Raw genomic sequence first — 22,940 nt, 5'->3', positions numbered from 1 at the left:
TCCTACTTCCATAGTGATACTGCCTCGGAAACCCAAGGAGGGGTCGCTATGAGTCGGGTTTGACTCGACGGCACATAACAACAACAACAACAACCAGGACGTGTACCCATGAAGGTATATTGAATCATAGGATCACAGGCATCTTACCCTTCCACCCCTCTTGTCTGTTTAGGTGAATTCACATAAGTTAGTCATGTGTGATATAACTACTCTATAGCATGATCATACTGTTGTAGATAGTGATTCATTCTAACTTTGTGAGATGGGAAAGCTTCACTGAGAAGGTGAAATTTGAACTCATTCTTACAGAATATGCAGCATTTCCTACCCTTACCTGGAAAATCTCCGAAAACTCAGGTTGCATCCTGGGCAAAGATGTACAGGTGCCAATGTGTATTTTATTGCAAAGTCTAGTTCTTCTACACAAACATTAGTATGCCTCAACAGATCCCAAAGTTCTGTCTTCTACACTGTGGAGTCATTATTGCTGTTGAGTATTTTTTCTTCCATTGTTCTGGCAAGGTTCTCTCCACCCCACAGTTATTTGGAATCTACTGTTGTATCAAACCTCAATACTAACAACATTTAATAGCTGTCATTAGAAAGTAGCTTCTGCTTACCAGTGACCCTGCTGTGAATGGTAATGTGAGATTTCTTTTTTGGGGGAGTAGCCCTGATCTCTGAATTTGTCTAAAAATTATTGCTCATTTGTTTTATTCTCAAGGCATTTCCTGTTTATTGAACTTCAATAAGTTTGTATTTTAATTCAGCATACCTGCAGTCTTTTCAAAGAAGTTGCTTCTTACTCACCTTCTAGGTAACCTGCTTGCCCTTTCATCATTGCCCAGTGAGTAACTGCATGTATAGGTATCCATTAAGCACTTTCACAGTCACTGGGCTAAGCATTTCACATATATTATCTCATTTAAGCCTTTCAACAACTTTATCGACAAGGTACTTGTACTATTCCCATTCTATAGATGAGGAAACCATGTTGAAGACAGGTTTGTATAAGGTGCCCAAGATCCCAGTTGTAGCAAATGTGCAAATGAATGGATCAGTCAGGAATCCAGAGTGACTGAGTCTCCCCCTTGCTATATGTTAGCTGTGTGACCTAGAGACATGTTACATTAATTCTCTGAGTAGCTTCAGCCACTACAGAGGGCTAACCATTACTGTACTTACTGAATAGGGTTCTGGAAAGGATCAAAATAAAAAAAATGAAGGTGCGAGTAATGACAATTTCTAAACAGTTAAGTGCTGTACAAATGTAAGGTATTTTTTTTCTCATTATGTTTTGTGTAGTTAATTTGACATATTGAAATAATGAGATTTAAAAAATGGCAGGCTGCACATATATGTATATATATATATATGCTTTGCAATTAGTGTTGCATAATTTGATTGTGAATCCATTGTTGGAATTTTGATGCTTTCTATTTGATGAATAGCCATCTTCTGTAGGTGTTATCAATTAATCTGGTTAATGAATTCTCTTCATTACCTCATTCTTCATGTTAATTATACAGGATTTTCTTATACCTATTTATCAATTCAGGACAGGTTTTTTTTTTTCCTTTTTTGCTCACACGCCTCTGAATATGCAATATGAGCAAACAGATTAACATGATGGGTTTAAATTTACTGAAAAATTCCAGTCAGTGGCATGACATTTCTTCCATCCTTACTTGTCACATTGCTTTGTATCTTGTGTGTGTGTGTGTGTTAATAAAAAAAAAATATTATTAGCTAAGATAATTAAACTATCTCCAATTTTTGAGAATATACCTCTGGCCTATCAAAGAAGTATTAAGAATGCATGGGGAAGTTTGAACCTTTTCTATCAATATTATACAACAAATGATTAATAAGTTCCTAGTTTTTGGAATATTGCATGAGGCACTGTGACAGATAAAAATTAAGTATAAACCATGGAGAGAAAAAACATAAATGCATGAAATTTTAAACAATGCTACTCATGTAAAGAATTGTTACAGACTACAGTATAGATAATCCAGAAGGCAATATATAACAAATAGACAAATTAATGGTGATTGAATTCATTTTGAGTTCAGAGTAGTGATTCATGGGATAATACAGGTTAATGGAGTAATTTTATATATTGGTATTATTAATTTCATACTAAATATTTACTTCTGAACACTTATTGTGGCTTTTATACTTCATGCTCTGTGTAAGAAGAAAAATGAAAAATACTCCCAAGGAATCTTTTTTAAATTACTGCCATTGTTTAGGCAGTTATGTTTTAGAGTGTTGGCTATCAGCATTTTGATAGGCAAATTCCTATCTTTGACTCCAGGTTGAAGCCATCCTTGTCAATATTTTTGGTGGAATTGTGAACTGTGTCATCATTGCCAATGGCATCATCAGAGCCTGTCAGGAGCTACAACTCAAGGTGCCCTTGGTGGTCCGGCTTGAAGGTGAGTTATGATAGATTTTCACTACCAGGATCACTTTTCCAAAGTCAAGTGACCAGAGTGTTCTGAACTGACCTACTTCCCAAGATGATGTAAGGAAACACTGGAGAATATAAAATAACCGATGTGGTACAGGCATACTTCTTAGGACTTCTAACAGACTGATAGGGATTTCAGTTCTCTAAAATAGCATGTGTTATGATTCCCTAGATATTTCAAACTTAAGGTCCCTGGGTAGGGAGCCCTTGTGGAACAGTGATTTTAGTGCTCAGCTACTAAATGATGAACAGTTAGAACCCACCAGTCACTCTGAGGGAGAAAGATGAGGCAGTCTGCTTTTGTAAAGATTTACAGCCTTGGAATCCCTAAAGGGCAGTTCTGTTCTGTCCTTCTAGGTTGCTGTGAGTTGGAATGAACTCCATGACCGTGGGTTTTTTTGGTTTGGTACCTGCGTAGAGCAAACAGTTTGTGCTCAACTGCTAACCTAAAGGTTGGGGATTCAAACCCACCCAGTGGTACAGCAGAAGAAAAGGTCTGGTGCATTGTTCAGATTATAGCCAAGAAAACACAATTGAACAGTAATACTCTGTAACAGATGGGGTGGTCATGGTCTGAATCAACTCTATGGCAACTAACAACAACAGCAGTATCCCAGAGTAAAGCCCTTTTATTATGAATCATTTCATTAAATTAATGTCCTATTGAAAATACTCTGAGAAATGCTGCCCCGAGAGTTATTCTTGGGTTCTGAAATTTGTATTAGGTCCCTTTTACTTATTAAAATTGAGGACCCCAGTTTTTGTTTGTTTATGTCAATATTTATTTATTAATTTTATTAACTGATTAATTAATTTAATAATAAACGCAAACCAAACCAAACTCACTGCTATTGAGTAGATTCCGACTCATCGCGACCCCCTTTGTGTTTCTGAGGTGGTAAATCTTTACGGAAGTAGATTGCCCAGTCTTCTTTCCATGAATGGCTGGTGGGTTTGAAATGCCAGCCTTCTGGTTAGCAGTCAGATGCTTTAGGCACTATACCACCAGAGCTCCTTAATTTAGTAATAAGAATGTGTATTTGGAAATGTAGAAGAATACTTATGTATTTACTTTTTAATACAGCCATTACAAGTTAACATAAAAATCATATTTTCATGAAAAGTATCTTTTTCAAATTGTAGTAACAGCAGTAGCATTGTTATAGATTTTTTAAAAATATTTTTAATATCTAGCTTTTTCTGCTTTTACACTCAGTCGCTTTTAAATACGTTGGTTTAGTTGAAGTATATTAAGAAAATCTTGCGTCACAGACATATATTTGGAAAAAGGAAAAGTTATTAATCAACATTTTTATGTGATTGTGCATATTCTTCTTTGGTACTACACTAAAAGTCTGTAGTAGTGATTTCTCAATGGCAGTTTCCATATGGAATCTGAAGCTATCTCATTGAAAGTTTACTGGTGTATCTACTGGTGTATCTTATACATTAAATAGATCTCTTACCCATGCATGATTTATAACATTGTGCATTGATCATTTGGGTAATATTAGGTTATACAGATTTTCCAAAGGTTGACACATTTCAACATAATTATATTAAACACACATGCAAGCACACACACATTTGTTAATATCACCACCAGTCTCATTAGAGAAGCCTACAAGTATTGGAAACCTGTCAAATTCACAATGGTAGATGCGTTTTCAAAAATTCTAATTTTTACTTGACACTGTAAATTTTATTATCAGCCACAAAGTGATCAGTTGTTTTTCTTGAAATGACAGACGTTTCATTCATTTTCAAGAAAATGCCTTCCAAATAACTAAGTCTGACCAGCATGATGTTTACCGCTCTTTCAAGTAAAAATCGTGTTCCATGTTCAAAGGAAGTAGCTTAGCTTGCTACACTAACAATTGCACAAATGCTTATCCCCAAACCAACCATTTACAGCAGAAGTGCTGCATAAATATACGTATTTCCCAGTTGATTCACAGAGTATTAAAAAGACATGACTCAAGTTTGAGACTTGAAAAAATTAGTACCTTTTACTGTTCCTCTAGTACATTCTGACTTGAAATTGGTAATTTATCACTTCAAGTCTGTGAGATCTCTCCTAAAGTCCTACCCACACGTCAATAAATTCCAATTACAATAATCAAGCAGCCCCTTGAGCAGATTTCTACAGTAAAGCTTTTGGGAGAACACAGTTTCCCCAGGCTCTTTGTGGGTGATGTGCTTCCCTGCAGACATTCTTCTGAACACCCAAACATGTACAACCTGTTTTCTCTATATTTGCTTCTTTCTTTGTGCTTTCTCTTCTCTCTCTTTCTTATTCTTTGCCACTCTCCTTTCTCTCTCCATCTCTGAGACATCTTGGCTCACAAACTTACATTGTCACAGTACAGACCTGTTAGAAATAATGATTGATCCCAAGGGAAAATTGAAAACAGCAGAAGCTCTAATGGGCAAAATTTAATATGGACACTAAATGATATCAATGAATTAAATCTTCTTAAAAATATAAATACAGCATAATCGATCCCCATAAAAATAATTTTAACAAAAGGATAACAATGTGTATATAGTAGAGCTGACAAGGGACAAGGTTGTAGTCACTTCTTGGCCACAGCAAGCTACCCAGAGGGAGCGAGTAGTTGGACCTGGGGGCTCAGGACCATGGTCGCAGGGGCCATCAAGCTCAACTGGCATAACATACCACACAAAAACTTTGTTCCACATCCTACCTTAGTGAGTAGCGACTGGGATCTTAAAAGCTTGCAAGCGGCCACCTAGATGCAGCGATGGGTCTCTCCTCATCCAGAACAAAGAAGATGAAGAAAAGCAAAGTGCATTAAAACAATTAGTCCAGGGGACTAGTCCATCATGCGACCCTCAGCCGATATGACTGTGAGACCAGAACTACATAGTACCTGACTACCACTGTCAACCATTCAGAGGGGGATCTATGTAGGAGATACTGGATAGAGTGGGAAAACAATGTGGAACAAAACTCAAAATCATTATTAAAAAAAAAAAAACATAGTGCCTGGTGAAACCCCTTAGACTATGGCCCCTAGCTGCCCTTCAGGTCTGGAATTAAAACCACCCCTTTGGCTTCCAGCCAACCAAAAGACAGGCATGTGAGCTGAAATTTTACATTAGGTAGATATGCTCCTTGGAGAGATCAGTCATGGGAGGAAAGAAGGGCTTTGTGCACAGGGAAACAGCTTGGGGGGGGCAGGAGTGCATGGGAGGGAAGGACATAAGGAAGAGGTAACTATGGGGAGGAAGTGGGAAGAGAGCTATTGCACGGTGGGAGATTCCAGTCAATGTCATGAGACAAAGTGTATGTGAACTGCTGTATGAAAGATGAATTTGCTCTGTAAACTTTCACCCAAATCACAATTTAAAGAAAAATAAAAGATGAAAAAGGGGGTAACAATGGACAAAGCTGAACAGGAAAAAAAAATTCTTCAAGAAGTTAATGGGTTCACCATAGTTTGTAAAGTTTTGGTTAAAATATTGATGTCTGATTATTCTCATTTTCAAAGTGACCAATGACCCTTTGATTCCAAAAGTCAGCCCTTCTTTCATGTTCTTAAAGAAGAATTTATAGAAGTTTCTATAAACAAACCATATTAGTGCCTGTCACTTGCAGATGTATAGTTATGAGTGTGTCCTATGGTAGACTTGTTCTTTCTGATGATCCTTCCTACGCCTGTCTTGTCAGCAGAGGTCCATCATTATTAGTATAGTTCCAGCCCTAATCTCAAACAACTCTTCATATTCCTAGAAAAGAGTTACATACTTTTATTTTTGTCCAGTATACTAAAAGGAGCACTTTTATTTTTACACCATTTAATACTCCAGTAGTATTAAATGATCCCTATAATACCTGGATAATACGTATGCTGAAATATGCAAAATACCATACCCAAGATTATGTCCTTAATAATCTCTGCCAGCTGCATCAGAAGTTTATCTAAGCTATTAAGATGAAGCTTGGACATTTCAAAATTTGTTAGACAATTAGATTTGTAGCTTTTAAGTTAACACTCTTCCAGGCTATATGCCTATGGTTTTCTTAATTAGTTAATTTATAAATTAGTAAATGTCATGTGTGAATCACTGAACTTTAGGCACTAAGGAGGATGCAAAGAGATATAAGAAGTAATTTCAGTTTCAAGATAACTGGGGAAATTTAAAAACAGAGAAAAGAAAAATTAGCAGTATGATTATAGATAACATATGTGAAATACTAACAAGTGTTCACCCTAATAGCCCATGTTCCTATCTTAGAACAAGTAGCCATTGTGACATCCCAGGCATCTACCAGCATGCCTTTTGGAATCCTAGGAAACCAGTCTTAGGTTGATGGCCTCACAATGTCTAGTAGTATCATAGGGGATTGAATAAGATGACTCCAGGAGAACTGTCTCAAAGGGTTTCCAAGGCTGTAAATCTTTATGGAAGCAGACTGCCACATATTTCTCTGTGGAGCAGCTGGTAGGTTCAACCTACTGGTCTTTCAATTAGAAGCTAAGTGCTTAACTACTGTGCCACCAGCACTCCTCAAAGAGCACACTGTTCCCGAAATTTATATGGGTTCAAAATACCCATGGTGGCCTTCATTGCCACTACCGTCCTTTCACTGTAATAGCCCATATACTATAATAAGCACCTGGGATCTCTGTTGAGAGAACAAATGGGGAGAGAGCTTTTGACGTTTTCTTCTAGAGTCCTAGCTGGTATTCTCTTCTTCCTTTGTGGGAATTGGCATCTTGTGCTATAAACACCCTTAGGTAGTTAGAGACTCTCACGCTTAACATTATAGTGCCAAAGATACTCAGTGATTACTGGCATCCAGCAGACCCACACCAAAATAAGACTGGGAAGACCCATCCCAAATTTTTATAGTTTCTGCATAATAAACAAGGCAAAGAGGAAGAATTCTGCTCAAACTGTAACCGTGACACTTGTTCTGGTTACCTAGTGCTGTTCTGACAAGAATATACCACAAATGGGATGGCTTAAACAAATAGGAGTTTATTCTTACAACATGGAGGCTTTAAGTCCAAATTCAAAGTGCCGGGCTCTAGGGCTGGGTGAAAGCCCCTCAACCTTGGGGTCCAGCTCTGCCTCCTGCTCCCGGCCCACTGGAGCTAGAGGCTTTTCTTCACTCAGACAGCTGCAGGCTGCTGAGGCTGAGAAGCCCCAAGGTTGACAAGTAAAAAGGCACAGTCCCGATGTTGCCAAACCACACGGCAGGCCATTAACTTAAGTCCATTGTAAGTCCCAGGGTCAGCAGAGCATGGCAGGCTGCTGAGCAATGACATGGCTACATGCAGGGTCCAAGCATGCCAAAAGCTAGAGAGCATTCCCAAGGCTTCTGCTTAAAGGCAGGAAGCAGACCACATTCCCTAAGGCAGCTACCCAGCTGCTTGTGGTAGATCTCACCATGGAGCTGATTGCCAATCTCCTCATGGGGATTAACTACCACCAGCTGCCCAGCCACTCAACCAGGCCCAGCCAAGTTGACACATAAACTAGACTACCACAACACTGATCATAAATAACAAAGCACAGAAATTTGGAAAAGGCATTATCCATAAAGGTTCCATTGTTGTTTTTGTTGTTGTCAGGTGCCATTGAGTTGGTTTCAACTCACAGTCACTGCATGTGACAGAGGAGAACTACCTCATAGGGTTCCTAGGCTGTAACTTTTACAGAAGTAGATTGCCATGTCTTTTTCCTGCAGAGCTGCTAGGTCGGCCCAAACAACCAACCTTTCAATTGGCAGCCTAGCACTTAACTGTTGAACCACCAGGGATCCTTAAAGGCCCCATAAAGGGAACTAAGTGCAAACCAAACAAGTGTTCTTTATGCTAAGGGAATGCAGACTCCTGTAAAATATGTGTCCTTTAACATGAGTGTCTATTGTAGTTCACCCCACTTTCGTTGACATACCCCCTTTTTTAAGTTTAACCAGTATTGACTATAATTAAAGTAGATTTAGAGATGTGAGTAATAGAAACCTTAAAAGGAGACTATCCAAGTTGAGCCTAGAAAAATATTTAAGATTTGAATCATTAGAAAGAATGAGGAAATTTAGTAGAAAGAGGAGCTAGAAGCAAGTCATTGGGTCTGTTCCACATACAGAAGGTGGTACTTGAATCATAACAGAAGTAAAGACTGAAACTTGGGACTGAGATAGAACAAAGTCTGTGCTGATGAGATTGCTTTGCAATGATATGCTATGGCTGAAAGAGTAGAGCAGGATAAATAAGTTAATAGCCAGAGTCCAGGTAGTTGGGTAGAATGTAAAACCCAGGTAAAACTGCCTCGTGGAAGTCAAAGTTAGATGGAGGCAAGGGCAAAGATACTCATCTACCCACTGCCATTAAGTTGATTCTGACTGTTAGTGACCCTGTGGGACAAAGTAGAACTTGCCCCATAGGGTCTCCAAGGGTGTAGTCTTTACAGAAGTAGATTGCCTCGTCGTCTTCCACAGAGTGACTGGTGGGTTTGAACCACTGACCTTTCAGTTTGCAGATGAGTGATTTAACCACTGTGCCATCAGGGCTCCTTAGAGCTTGGGAAAAAGAGAATGAATGGGGAATCTTGGTGTTTTCAGACTAGTGGCCAGAAGAATGATGATGTACTTGACAGACTTGGGCAAGTCAGAAGTGGGCAGCAGTCCGATGGGAAACAATAATAACATATTCAAACCAAACCCACTGCCGCTGAGTCGATTCTGACTCATAGTGACCCCCACTGGGTTTCCAAGGCAGAAGTAGATTGCCTCGTCTTCCTTCCTTCACTCTGTGGAGTGGCTGGTGGGTTTGAACCACTAACTGTCTGGTTAGCAGTCAAGTACTGTGATAGTTGGCGCTGTGTTTCAACTTGGCTAGACCACAATTCTGTGTGGTTTAAGCAATTGTGATGTAGATTGTTCCAAAGATGGGATCAGATGTATATGTTTTGAGCAGCCAATCCGTTGAAAGGGAGTTTCCCTAGGGGTGTGGCCTGCTTCCAGTATATTTATGGACATCCTGGGAAAAGAGACACTGTTCTGTGGATCAGGATTTTGTTGTGCTGCCTACAACTGTTTGTGAGCGAACAGTCCGCCATTTGGCCTGGAGATCTTGGATCTGTCATTCTCTGGAGTCAACAGCCAGTATACTGCCTGCCAACCTTGAGCTCCTCAGCCCCTGCAGCTGCATGATTCAGGAAAAGCCTCCAGCTTGACATTTCATCCAAGAACTTTAGACTTGCCAGTCTCTATAAGTGTGTGAGCCATTTTCCTCAGGTAAATTTCCCTTTCTCTTTCTCTATAAGCTTTACTGTTTTTTTTTTTTTCTCTAGAAAACCCAATCTAACACAAGTACCTTAGGCAATATGCTACCAGAGCTCCTTTATAATTTATTAGTCACCCCAAATTTGAGATGAAGGTGGAATTGTGCAGCAGGATGTGGAAGAACTGGGACCAAAATCAGAGAGAGAGATGTGGAAATATAGGGCATCATCCAGAAAGAGGTGTGATAAACAAATGGAAAAGTCATCCGCATTGTGAAAACTCTGAGTAAACCATATAGAGGACTTAATGCTTTGGAAATTTCTGCCTTGCAATACATCTCAATTAAAAAGAGAAATTAATTAAAAAAAAAAAAAAAATCTTGTCACAGGTCTGCTTCTTATTTTTTCCAATGGAGGAAAAATTGCTAACTACAAGGACTGTTAGAGATTTCTTCTTTTACTCAACTTAAAATTATCATTTGCTTTCCTCTGGATAGGAACATAAATTTCACTTCTTCCACAGATCTCTCTGTATTTAGTTATATTTTACTTAATCTTAGAGAAACATTTGTTTCCTTCTTTCATTTATTTTTTAAGAATAAGTCTTCCTTGTAGCAGAGAAAAACAAAGCAGTTCCAAGAGATAGTACCAAGGGATATTTTGGACAATCCCAAGTGATAATTTCTATTGGACCTGATAAAACATTACACTCTCTGTCTTAGCTGTTATACTTCCCAATTACCTTTATTTGGTTAATATTTAAATTGATTCATATTCCTAGAAAGCACACCATTGTTTAGCCAGGGAAAGCAAAATGACAGAGGGGTGTTACAGTAGTTTCCTAGGGTGACATAACAAAAGTGCTACAAGCTGGGTGTCTTAAAACTGCAGAAATGTATTCTCACAATGCTGGAGGCTAGAAGTCTAAAGAAAGAGTGTTGGCAGGGTTAGTTCCCTCTGACGCTTCTGAGGGAGAAGCTGTCTCATGCCTCTGTCTTAGTTTCTGGCGGTTCCTAGCAAACCTTGGCATTCCTGGACCTGTAGACATATCACGCTAATCTCTGCCTCCATTCAATTGTCTTTCCTCTTGTTTTCTCTTTTGTACTCACACCACTCCTACTGTATTAGGCCCCACCTTACTCCAGTATAAGGATCTCTGCTGACACAGTGCCTAAGGCATTTGACTGCGTGGTAGTTCAGTTGGTGTGTCAACTTGGCTGGGCCTGGTCGAGAAGCTGGGCCGCTGGATGTAGTATTCCCCATGATGAGACTGGTAATCAGCTCCCTGGTGGAATCTACTGTGAGTAGCTGAGTAGCTGCCTTAGGGAATATGGTCTGCTTCCTATATATAAGCAGAAGCCTTGGGAAATGGTCTCCAGTTTATGACATGTTTGGACCCTGCATGTAGCCATGTCATTGTTCAGCAGCCTGCCATACTCTGCCAACCTGGGCACTTAACAATGGACTTGAATTAATGGCCTGCCGTGTGGTTTGGTAACGTTGGGACTGTGCCTTTTTACTTGTCAACCTTGGGCTTGGCAGCCTCAGCAGCTAGCAGCTGTCTGAGTGATGGAAAGCCTCTGGTTTCAGTGGGCCAGGAGCTGGAGGCAGAGCTGAAGCCCAAGGCTGAGGGGCTTTCACCCAGCCCCAGAGCCTAGCATTTTGAACTTGGACTTAAAGACTCCTAACTGTAAGAAAATAAACGCCTGTTTGTTAAGGCCATCCCATTTGTGGTATAGACTTGTCAGAGCAGCACTAGGTAACCAGAACAGACTGCTAGCCAGAAGGTTGGCTGTTCAAACCCAACAGCTATTCTGTGGAAGGAAGATGGGGCAATCTACTTCCAAAAAGATTTACACTGAGTCAGAATCGACTTGATGGCATTGGGTTACTCCAGTATGACTTTATACTTACTTAACTGATAAAACTTACAAAGATCCTACTTCCAAACAAGGTCACATTTAACGATACCAGGGATCAGGGCTTCAGCATATCTTGTTGGGGAATACAACTCAATCCTTAACAATCAGTCTATCCCAGTGATCTGTGACAGAGCCAGGTGGCATATATAAGCCAGGTTTAGTAGAAAAATTTGCCACATGACCAGAATCTGAATTGCAATCATAAATTATTATTGCTAACATATACTTTCTAAGTGTCAGGCACTCTACCACATGGTTTATACAGTTGGAACAAATGTGAAATTTTTGGTAACCAAGATGACAGACATTCCAAAAGCTCAATGATATATTTGCTTAGTACTATTTGTATCATGCGAATAAGCAAGCTACCCCTTCTTAGTTGTTATATGGCCATTGGGAGGATTCAAGATCCTAGCCATAAGTCTCACCAATTGGTGGCTCACATTTTAGCAACTCTGTTGCACACATACAATGCATTAGAATATGTCCTAATGAGAAAAGTTTTAATCAAATTAGACTTGATTTAGTGGGATTTTGTGGACAAATCTTTTTTCTCAGCTGTATAATAATTACAAGCCGATTTACCAGTGGATAAAGAAGGGATTACTCTCCTCTTTGAAATTGGTAACTTTATAATTACATGTATTTACTTACCTTATCAGAATAGAACTCACCAGCTGAGACACAGGATTATTTTTATTGAAAAGACTCTTGGGTGAATTAACAACCACGTATTTGGGAAAAGTTTAGCTTTTGTAGACATTTATCTCTGGCATGAATAAAGAACAAATTATCTGAAACAAGTTTTATTTTTTTTTCCTTTTGAAATGTATGCAAAAACATGGCACAAAAGTTACTCATATAGTTCATTCAGTCAAACCCATGAGACTGTAGATAAATGTACAGATATCTACTGACAGCTTTGTATGTTGTTAGGTACGGTCAAGTTGGCTTCAACCCATAGAAACCCCGTGTACAACCAAACAAAACACTACCTAGTACTGTGCCAGCCTCACAATGCTTGCTATACCTGAGCCCATCATTGCAGCCACTATATCAGTCCTTCTCATTGGGGGCCTTCCCCTTTTTTGCTGACCCTCCATTTTACCAAGCATGATATCCTTCTCCAGGGAATGGTCCCTTCTGACAACATGACCAAAGTAGGTGAAGCTCATCCTCTGATGGTATATTGGACAAGGTTTTAGGGCTATTCATAAAGCTTCCCAGTACTATATCAGACAGTGTTGCTGTTTATAAGGTTTACACTAGCCAATTCTTTGAGAAGGGATGGTCCCTTTCTTCTTCCCAGTCTGTCTTCATCTAGAAGCTCCACTGAAACCTGTCTACCATGTGTGACCCTGCTAGTATTTGAAATACTGCTGATACAGCCTCCATCCTCACAGAACACATAAGCCACTTGACAGACCAACAGACAAGTGGTGGACAGCTTTGTTTATTCATGTATGAATGGCATAAAATTCATTATACATTTGGAATAAAAGTCCAGCTGATTTCATACAGGTGTTTTATAGTCTGGGCCAGAATCAACAAACATCTTCAGAGAACTTCATAATGGACCATATCAGAAAAGATAATTACTTTTTATTTCTCCTTCTTACTGTCCCATTTAAATATGTAGCAAATTTCTTATGATTCACATATGTCTGAAGAGAATTTTGTTTTTCTTTTATGGGCTCATAAAAAGCTAAGCTCATAAGAAAAATAATAAGCCTGGAAATTTTGTAGATTGGATCCAATTTCTTTTTGCCAGTTCTTCTCAATTCACCCTTTCCATGCAGTGCCAAAAGTTGTATTTTAGCAGCATAAACATTTTATTTCTCTTTTGCCCAATATCTAGAAAACAAAAATACCCTTTAGTCCCCCTCCTTTTGCCTTTGTCAAGCTCCTAATGTTCCCTAAATAAACTTTTTAAAGTGAATGAGAAAGTAAACTTCCCTCAATCAGAAACTGTCTCCCGTGTCTTTTACTTTGTCGACCCAGGCAGCAGCACCTACTCCCTGTGGGCAGTCCCTCATTCTTACTCTCTGAAGTACTAAAAAATTGGAACCATAACTGTTGCTGTTGTTGTTACGTGCCATTGGGTCGGACCCGACTCATAACTAGAGGAGTACAAATCAAAATTCTTTTCTACATGGAAAGAGTGAAAATGTTACATAGTGCTGTGGTCTGCTGCAGGCAGTTGGGGATGGGGAGAGCAGAATAATGTGAGTATTAAAGGATTAAAAATAGCCACAGAACTTTCAGCTCTGCTCATAAGTTAGCAGTGTATTTCACAAGACTTCAGTTATTCTGGGTGCAAGAGCAAGAGAGGAGACCAGTATTATTATTCATTTGTTTCCCACCGAAAAGGCAGCCTTGGTAAATTTCCTGTGGTTGATGGGCATGAAGAAGTTTTCAGTGTTTGAGCCCTAAATTTGCTGCTCAACCCCGGATTGAAGAGCATTAAGGGGTCCCCGATGAGTGGTGGAATACTCCTGGGTAGAGAAAGTGAAGTGACTAGCTGACCCTGAAATCCTGCTCTGAGTCTAATACCATTGCCTGGCCACTTTGCACATTTCCAGATATATTTGTTCCCAATTTGTGCTAAGTACTTACTTTTCATCTTCTCTTTTCTTTCTCAGTCCCTGTTCCCTTGCAAAATGAGATTACCTGTTTCCCTCCTCTGTCCACAGCATGTCTAAATGCTTCTCTCCTTCCCCTCCACATTTCAGTTCTGTTGCAGCTGTCATTGGAAATGTGGCTCCCTGGGGGAGGGATTGAATGTTCTTTGTCAGGGCATGTCTCTCTCGTCTTCATATTTGATTCTCTTTGAGCTCTCTGTTCACAATTCCCTGCCCCTATTCTTTGCGTGCCCCATTTCTCACCTTGCATTCTATTTCTTCCCTCCTCCACTGGCCCCTGTGGACAGATCTTTAAACCAGTTGCTGTTGAGTTGACTCCAACTCATGGCAATCCCATGTGTGCCCTAGTACAGCTGTGCTCCATAGGGTTTTCTCTGGCTAGTTTTTGGAAACAGATCACCAGGCCTTTCTTTTGCGGTGCCTGGTGATCTATTCCAAACACATTAACCAGTTTCACTTCACACTGACATCTAATGCTTCTAACCAGTTTCACTTCACACTGACATCTAATGCTTCTCCTTCTGCTAATTACTAGGATCCCCTGCCTTTTCTCCCTGTGCATCCTCCCTTCCTACATCCTCCTGTGCCTCCTGCCTTCCTACATCCTTACTTCATCATCACCAAGTTAAACCAAGTAAAACACTGGGGAGAACCCTGTTCTGCCATTAGCTTTAAATTCTCTCTGTTGTCTAAATTGATACACACTTCCTAATGTTGAAATGTTTGCCACACTTAAACATTAGACCCAGTGTCCCAGGACCTAACCTAAAGTATTACTTTGGCTATGTAAAGGGTCTTTTTAGATCTAAGTTTAGTTTTCCAGGTAAATCATTTAGTGTATTTGGGACTTTGAGTTTTCATTTCACCTCTGGATGAACCATGTAAATAATTTAAGTTTATACTATGTTACTGTCTTCATATAAGAAAAAACCTTCTAAGGCACCTTAAGAAAGTAAAATCATTACAATTACAGGACTGAAGCTCCTGAAGGAAGATGACCTCTGCTTTATGCAAGCTTTCTTTGTTGGTTTTTGGATGTAATGAACTGAGACTCTCTGGCCACCTTAATAAAAAAGAGGTTTATTATAAGGTGTTAATGTAATTGAACCTGGAAAGCATTCTGACTGCTCTCTTGCTCTCCTTCATATTCCTGTAGGACTCTCAACTCCTTCACATTCTTTCTTGCTGTTTCTGCGCCTTGGTCTCTCACTACTGGCCATCCTGGCTCCTTTGTGTTCCTGTGTACTCCAGATCCCACAGGTAGTCAACCTAGTTGGCTTAGCTAATCATCATCACTCTATTGTCCTATCAAACTAAGCCATATTATTTGGGTCTTTGTGGGGACCCAACGGATTTTTCCCCATCTGGGTTGTGATCCAGGTGAACAATAAGATAACAGATTAAGGAGACGAAAACGTACTACCAAGTAAGTACAAAGTCGAGGATGCACTTTATTGTGTATCAACAACAAACTTCCTTACTCTGAACCCCAAAATTAGGCAGCTTTACATGCCCAGACACAGGCTGTTTGACCTGAGCTGACCTACCACCTCCAGGGCAAAACACTGAGGGCCAGAAGATGACCAAGGCTCACTCTCAGCTGTATACCCCTGAAGAAAAGGAAGAGGAAGGGCTGGGTTATACCTAGGAACTGTCTGCTTTCAGGCACTTGGATAAGTCTCATCACCACCATCCCCCAGACAGAGCCACTGATAGGGAGGAAGAGGCCAAGAGTGTTATGTTAATGTCTTTCCCTCTGCCTGGTAGGAAACATCCATCCAATGCATATCATAGGCCATCAATCTGTCCTAGAAGTGGTAGCCATTTTGTCAGTCTAGGCATTGGTAATAATTCAGAAACAAGAACCTGAAGTTGTTTTCCTCAGTAGATGCTGTGGGAGGAACTATTTTAATAAGCAACAGCTTTAGAACACAGTAGGTACCGGGACTGTTGTATTCTGAATCTTGCTTATAACATCAGCACACCACTGTCTGGTCTTGGGTATTTTCAGAGTGACAGTTTGGTTTGTTTCTTCTTGCGTCAGCTTTCTCCTATAAAACTTGATAATCATATTTGATGACACATCAAAGAAAATGAGAGTGAGCGAGCACATTACTATTAGGGAGGAGACATACTCAGTCTGTGCCATTTCACCAGTGATCTCTGTGTCCGGTTAAGACTCTCCCAGAAAGCACCACCTTGAGGCTTTCCAGGGACGTAGGTGGAGATACCTAAGGAGAAAACTCCATGAAAATGTTTCAGAACAGGGAGGACAAAAAGCTTTCATCATGCTACCTTCTGTTTATTATCAGTGACTGCCTAAAGCTCTGTACCAACAAAGAATCTGAGGTTGTATCCAAGCTCAATGGAAAAGAGGTCTGTGATCAAATAGTGTTGGCTGGCACAAATATGGGAAACAAGACTTGGGTACATTTGAGTCAAGTATTTGTCATTTTTCATTCAAAGAGAGTGAAGGTCGAATTTTCTCTTGTAGCAATACTGCTGCACCCCTTCCCTCCAATATCAGGTAGAAAGTGGTGGCAGCAAACTGGGATTCTGAAGGAAGGATTGAATCTACTGTGTCAGGGCATAACTCTCTCCTTTACATGTTTGATTCTCATTGTTCTCTCTGTTTACACTTCCCTGTCCCTATTGAAACCAGATTATTTTCCTCTGCATGCCCTTATAGCTAGGCCTACATCTACAGGATTTTGGATGGTGGAAAGCAAGGTAGTGTCACTACGGAAATAGACTGCCCAACCTTCCTTCCGAGAAGTGCCTGGTGGGTTTGAACTGCCAGCTTTCTGGTTAGCAGTTAAATGCCTTAGGCACTATGCCACCAGAGCTCCCCAATTCCAGATAGTTAAGCATGTAAAACATTCCTAGTAAGTTATGGAAGAATAGTGCAGAATTGGAAGGGTTCATTCCATTCTAGTTTAATTAATATTAAGCCTCTCATACCTTTGGTTTACATAAATATATTTATTGCTTCTTTTGAGGATTAATATCGTTGAAAGCATAAGCCTAAGCACCTAGAATAAGCCATTAATGAATATTCATTAGACATGACTGTGAAGCTTGCTTGATCATAAGCACACACACACCATTATTTGAAACATTGTAGAGAAGACCTGGCCGTTCACTTCTGCGCACTGAAGTTGGTGACTTCTGCTGTGGTCATACACAGTACGCTATCACAGTCACACCCCAGGTGTCATTTTCTTCTTTCCATGGAAAAGGAAATCACTGAGGAAAATAGGTGTGCATATGATGTAGCACCATGGGATATTTTATGTAATCCATAATTTTCATAAAATGTGAAAGATACAAGGCATATAGATTCAAGGCTGTCATACAGGGGGAATTAGTAGCCTCAAAACTAAAGTTACTTCCCAGGGTTCCAACAGGTTGGTAACAGAGCTAAGTTTTGAAATCTTGGCACCCTATCTATAAGATGGGAATAAATATTATGGCAATCTTATGGGGTTCTTATAAGAAGGAGGGTTTTTTTTTTTTAATGTATCGGCTTTTAAATGTGTACATTTATTATTTAAAAAAATGAGGTTACTATTTTATATTTTGAAATTCAACCCTGGTGTTAGATTTATTTCTATAAATATGCATGTGTACAGATATATATATATATATATATAATCACATGCGTGCACTAACTTGTGCATATACACATGCCTATTTTTATTTCTGATTTCTGTATCTATCCATCTGTACATATATTAAGCTAAACATGAATTCATGTTAATGTCTCCAACCCTAATCCATTCATTACACACAGGGCTGATTATAGCCTGCTTATCTTCTGTCTCTTACAGTAGAAACCTCACTTTCCCCATTGACCATCCATCTGCTTATATGTTTGACCCCAACATAAAGCACTTTCAAAATTGTTGACCCATGCAGATGAGTTTTCAAATAACTTAGAAAAGTCCCTGGCTCAATAACAGTTATCATTATTGTCTGAACTCTTGTTGGTAAATCTACTACTGAAACCTTGGGGGTGGTCTGTGTTGACTGCCTGAGAGAGCCAGATATGGTGCTGGATAGTTAACATACATCATGTGAAATGATGCAGGGCTGCAAATGCAGCAGGAATTTTACCTGGGATTCTTAATGTGTTATTCCATTTCCAGTAGTACAATAAGCAGACAAAGGCATGTGATAAGTTATTTAAATTTACGTGTCACCAAGAAAATGGACCTCCTTTGTCTGATTGTCACTTAAAAGGAGAAAAAAGAAGGACCAAGGGCACAGGAACAGGGAACATCTCAGGAAAAACCGTCTCTTTATAAAATTTGGCTTGTTTCAACTGCCTTCCCTTCTCCCAGAAAAAAAATTAACTCAATCACTGAGAGCAGGGGTCAAAATATTTTAGGCTTTATAGGCCAGACTGCCTCTGTCTCAGCGACTCCTCTTGTTGAAGCCCCAGAGCAGAGAGACGCAGACAGTATGTGTACAGCCTGTGAGCATCGCCATGTGCCAACAACGCTTTATTTAGGGATGTTGAAATTTAATCTTTATGTATCACAAAATATTATTCTCTGATTTTTTTCCAACTATTTAAAAACGTAAAATCCATTCTTAGCCCCAAGTGGTACAAAAACAGGCAGTGGGCTAGAATTTGCCTTTAGGTTGTAACTTTGCAGTTTTGCCTTAGACTAGACTGAATGTCAGATCTGGCATAGGTAAGTATCTGCCACCAAATAGTTGCTTGACCTGAGCAATTTATTTAACATCTTGGGGCCTCAGTTTCCTCAAGTAAAAGCAAGCGACTTACATTAAAGAATTCTTACTGGCACTCAGAGTCTGGTTGCCTGGTTAAGTGACTTTGCACTTAGGTAAACTAGGGTTCAGGTTTTAGCTGGACCTCTAAATTTCTGGGGGACTTGCAGCAAATTACTAAACCTCCCGGTGCCTCTGTTTCCTCATCTGTAAAATGGGGACAAATGATGCTGACTTTAGGGTTGTTGTGAGGATGACAACTTTATGATAAATTTAACTCATATATTCAGCAAACATTTATTGTGCCTAGTGTGCATCTGAGGAGCTGTGATAGCATAGTGCCTAAGGCTGACCAGAAGGCTGGTGGTTCAAATCCACCAGCCACTCCTCAGAAGGAAGGTTGGACAATCTGCTTCTGCAGTGATACTACCTCAGAAACCCAAGGAGGGGTCGCTATGAGTCGGGGTTAACTCAACGGCATATGACAACATCAACAGTGTGCATCTAGTAACTTTTAGCTATTGTATTCTTTTTAAAAAGAAGTGTTTGAATCCCTGTGAAAATAGTAATAAAAAGCCTAGCTTCTGCACATTTCCAGACTGGAAAGTGATTTTCCTTTTTTTGTCCCCCACCCCCCACCACACACACACACACACACACATACACACACACACAGCCCTGTGATAAAAGACTGGCTTGGGGGAAGGGCTGGGCTGCACCTTTTGAACAAAACCCTGCAATGTGTGTCCACTTCCATTTTCTTCACTTGCATGTAATGAAAGGAAAGAACAAATTATTTTAATAAATTAACCTTGCATCTTTGTTTACAACTCTCTCACTCCACCCAGTGGCAGAAAATCAGTGGTAAAAACAAAAAGGCAGAAGGGGTCAGGAATTTTTAAGATTTTAATAATAAATATTATTTCTTTATGATATCCTCTGGCAGTCTAGCATAATTTAATTTTAAAGCTAGTTGCCTTTGATGGTCTGTACGTTTTTGTTTTTAAGGCATGTGGTGGGTAGATAACCATTTCACTGAGTACGTTGTCAACAGGCAAATATTATGAAGTGCCTGAAGTTCCACTAGTGTGAGCTGATCAGTTATCTATGCAGATAGTTATTAAAAGTGTGTTGTCCTGCAGCCTCATTAGAAAGAAATGCAGCATTTAATAAATATTAGAACATGTCAGCAGCACCATGTAATTGTGGAAAGAAATTAAATTCCTTTGTAACTGGGTACACAGGCACAAATGCAGTCTTTGAAACACTTAATTTCATGTCGGAGTTTAAAGCAGCTGTGGTGGTTTCTATGTAGAAATAAAAGAGGGAGAGGGGATGGGGAATAGACTCAGTTCCTTGCTGAGTCAAGAACAAACTAACCTCATATACTCAAATATTATCTTTAACAAAAGAAATCTGCAAACCACCAAGCATTTGCCCAAGGCCTCCTCTGTTCCGCTTTTCTTTCCAACAACCTGGTTTCACCAGCTGCTGGTTTTTCTTTTTAATCCCTCCTCTCTGTGTGTCCCTTCTTCCCCTTCCAGCTGTTCCTTCAGTAGGAAAAAGGAAGCAGGCCCTAATTTTTAGCCAGGGGCAGTATCAGTGGGCAGCAGAGCACAGCCCTGGCTTTGCCTGCATCCAAAGAGAAACCAAGCCTTTGCTCAGAAGAGAGATTGTGACACATCAGGCTAAGAGCTGGGGCAAAAGGGGCTTGGCTAGCTCACTTTTCCCTCTCCCTCTCTCTGACTCTTTGTCTGTCCTTGTCTCTTTATTTTTATGTGTCTTTCTCTCTCTGGGTTATTCCTTATGACTCTGTTTCTCTTAACATGTGTCTCTGGTCTGTCTGTCTGTCATTCTTTCTCTCGTTCTCATGTCTACTTTTATTCATTTCTTTCTTTCCTCTCCCCTGCTTCTTGTTTCTTTTTTTATCTCTCTCCCCTTCTTCCCCCCTGTGTATCTCTTGTTTCTCTGGATCTCTGGCCTCTTTCTTTTTGACTCTTGAGCCTCTCTGTCTTGCCTTAGGTCTCCATTTCAGTCTCCCTTTTTGTGTATCTTTCTTCCCTGCCTCTGCTTCTGGATTTCTCTCTCTCTCTTCCCCTCTCACTCTCCCTTTCCTTCTCTCTTCTTTGTGCAGTACAGATTTTCATCTTGTCACAGTGCCTCTGTATAGGACCCGTTTCTTATCCTAGTCCTATTTTCGAAATTTATATTTGAATATAAAAATCCTTCAAGAACTGCTTGGTTCTGAGAATGCCTAGTGTATGCTTAATAATTAAGGGCATAATTAAAGTATAACTGCAAGTGTAATTAAATTTCACTTTAGTGGATCCTAGAATTATGAAGCAATTAGGCATTTTGATGTGGCACTGAAGGAGCAGCTGGAAAGAGGGAAAGGTGTTTTTCTGGAAACTGCTCCACTCCCCTTTCATGGCCTGGCCATTCCCACTGGTTGTTAACCTAGGAGCAGGCCCTCTCTTTTCCAGAGCACATGGGCTGAGAGGAAAGGCAGCAGCTGGGGAGCATCACTCAAGGGCAGTGAACAAAGCCACCTGCTCCATAGTCTTTCTTAGAGAGAGAGACCACTGCAAAAGCCCAGGAATGCTGAAGGTTCAAAACCAGTCACTTCTTTTTCTTCCTTAGGCAGTTTGGGGTTTCTACTGAATCAAGGATATCTAAAACAGCCAGAATGAAGTATTGAACCAGCAAAATAATGAGAAAAGCATCCTCCTACACCTTACCTCCTCTAGTGTACTCTCTGCATATGGATTCATCCATTGTGATTCCATCTACCAACAACTACATCCTGGGTGATGGAATTTGTGCTAAGCATTAGAAGTATCCCAGTGAGCAGGCCTGAGAAAATGTCAGCCCTCATGAAGCATATGCTTAGTGGGGACAAGAGGGATGTTACCAAGCAGTTCCCATAGTGTATAATCTGTATTATGATTTTGGAAGGTACAAAGTATTCTGGTAGCTCGTTATATAAGGCCCTGCTCTGGTTTGGGGACTAGGGAATGGTGAGAAGGAAGGCATCCCCAAAGAAAGGTTATTTAAGCAGATACCTCATGCATGTGCAGGTGTTCACCAAGCAGAGAGAGCAACCAAGTTTGGGTGGAGGGCCCAGCAGGAGCAAAGGCACAGAGTGTCTGGAGGTCTGTAAACTTCTGAATCAGTCATTTTTTTTTCCCATAGGAAGACCTAGTGCTACATTGGGTGATGAAGAGAATACTAATTAAGGAACTGATTTAGTTAGGTCACTTGGTTACAAGGAAGAGCAACCCGTTTAAGTTATTTTAAAAAAGGTCAAGAACTTGGTTCATCAATATATATGGAAGGAAACTCAGGTAAAATTGAGTAAATACTTCTCAGAATAGACAGGAACTATAGTAAGGCCAGACTCCAGTAAGAGATGGATCTGAGATGGGCATGACCTCAGGAGTGCCCTGTTATAGTACTTGTATATTCACTTGGTACAATTACATATATAAAACCTATGAGGCATCGTGTTATACTCTCTTTAAACACATTATCTCATTTATTTATTTTAATTTTTATTATGATTTGGGTGAAAATTTACAGAGCAAATTCATTTTCCATACAGCAGTTCATGCACATTTTATTTTGTGACATTCACTGCAATTCCCCACAGTGTAACAACTCTTCTTCCCACTTCCTCCCTGTAGTTACCTCTTTCTATGTCCTTCCTTCCCATGCACCAACCCCCCAGCTATCTCCCTGTGCAAACACTGCCCTTCTGTTATTTCATGATTGATTGCTCAAGGAGTTTATCTACCTGATGTAAATGTTCACCCCATATACCTGTCTATTTTTGGCTGGAAGCCACAGGAACAAGTTCAGTTCTAGACATAAAGGGTAACGAGGGGCCATAGTCTCAGGGGTCTC

The 22,940-nt window shown here is 40.0% G+C and overlaps 1 protein-coding gene across 1 annotated transcript in view; it reads left to right on the top strand.

Moving 5' to 3' along the window:
* Nucleotides 1–22,940, top strand: part of SUCLG2 (succinate-CoA ligase GDP-forming subunit beta) — a 392,451-nt gene that overhangs the window by 363,271 nt on the left and 6,240 nt on the right. The window contains exon 10 of the mRNA XM_007946054.2: nt 2,321–2,441. Within this exon, the coding sequence (XP_007944245.2) occupies nt 2,321–2,441 (121 nt within the window). The remainder of the gene's footprint in view (nt 1–2,320; nt 2,442–22,940) is intronic.

This window comes from Orycteropus afer, unplaced genomic scaffold (genome assembly GCF_000298275.1).
Source record: "Orycteropus afer afer isolate SDZICR_OR568_19922 unplaced genomic scaffold, OryAfe1.0 scaffold00149, whole genome shotgun sequence".
Classification (NCBI taxonomy): Eukaryota; Metazoa; Chordata; class Mammalia; order Tubulidentata; family Orycteropodidae; genus Orycteropus; species Orycteropus afer.
Note: the sequence above shows the minus strand (reverse complement) of the source record. Positions and strands in the feature narration are given on the sequence as shown.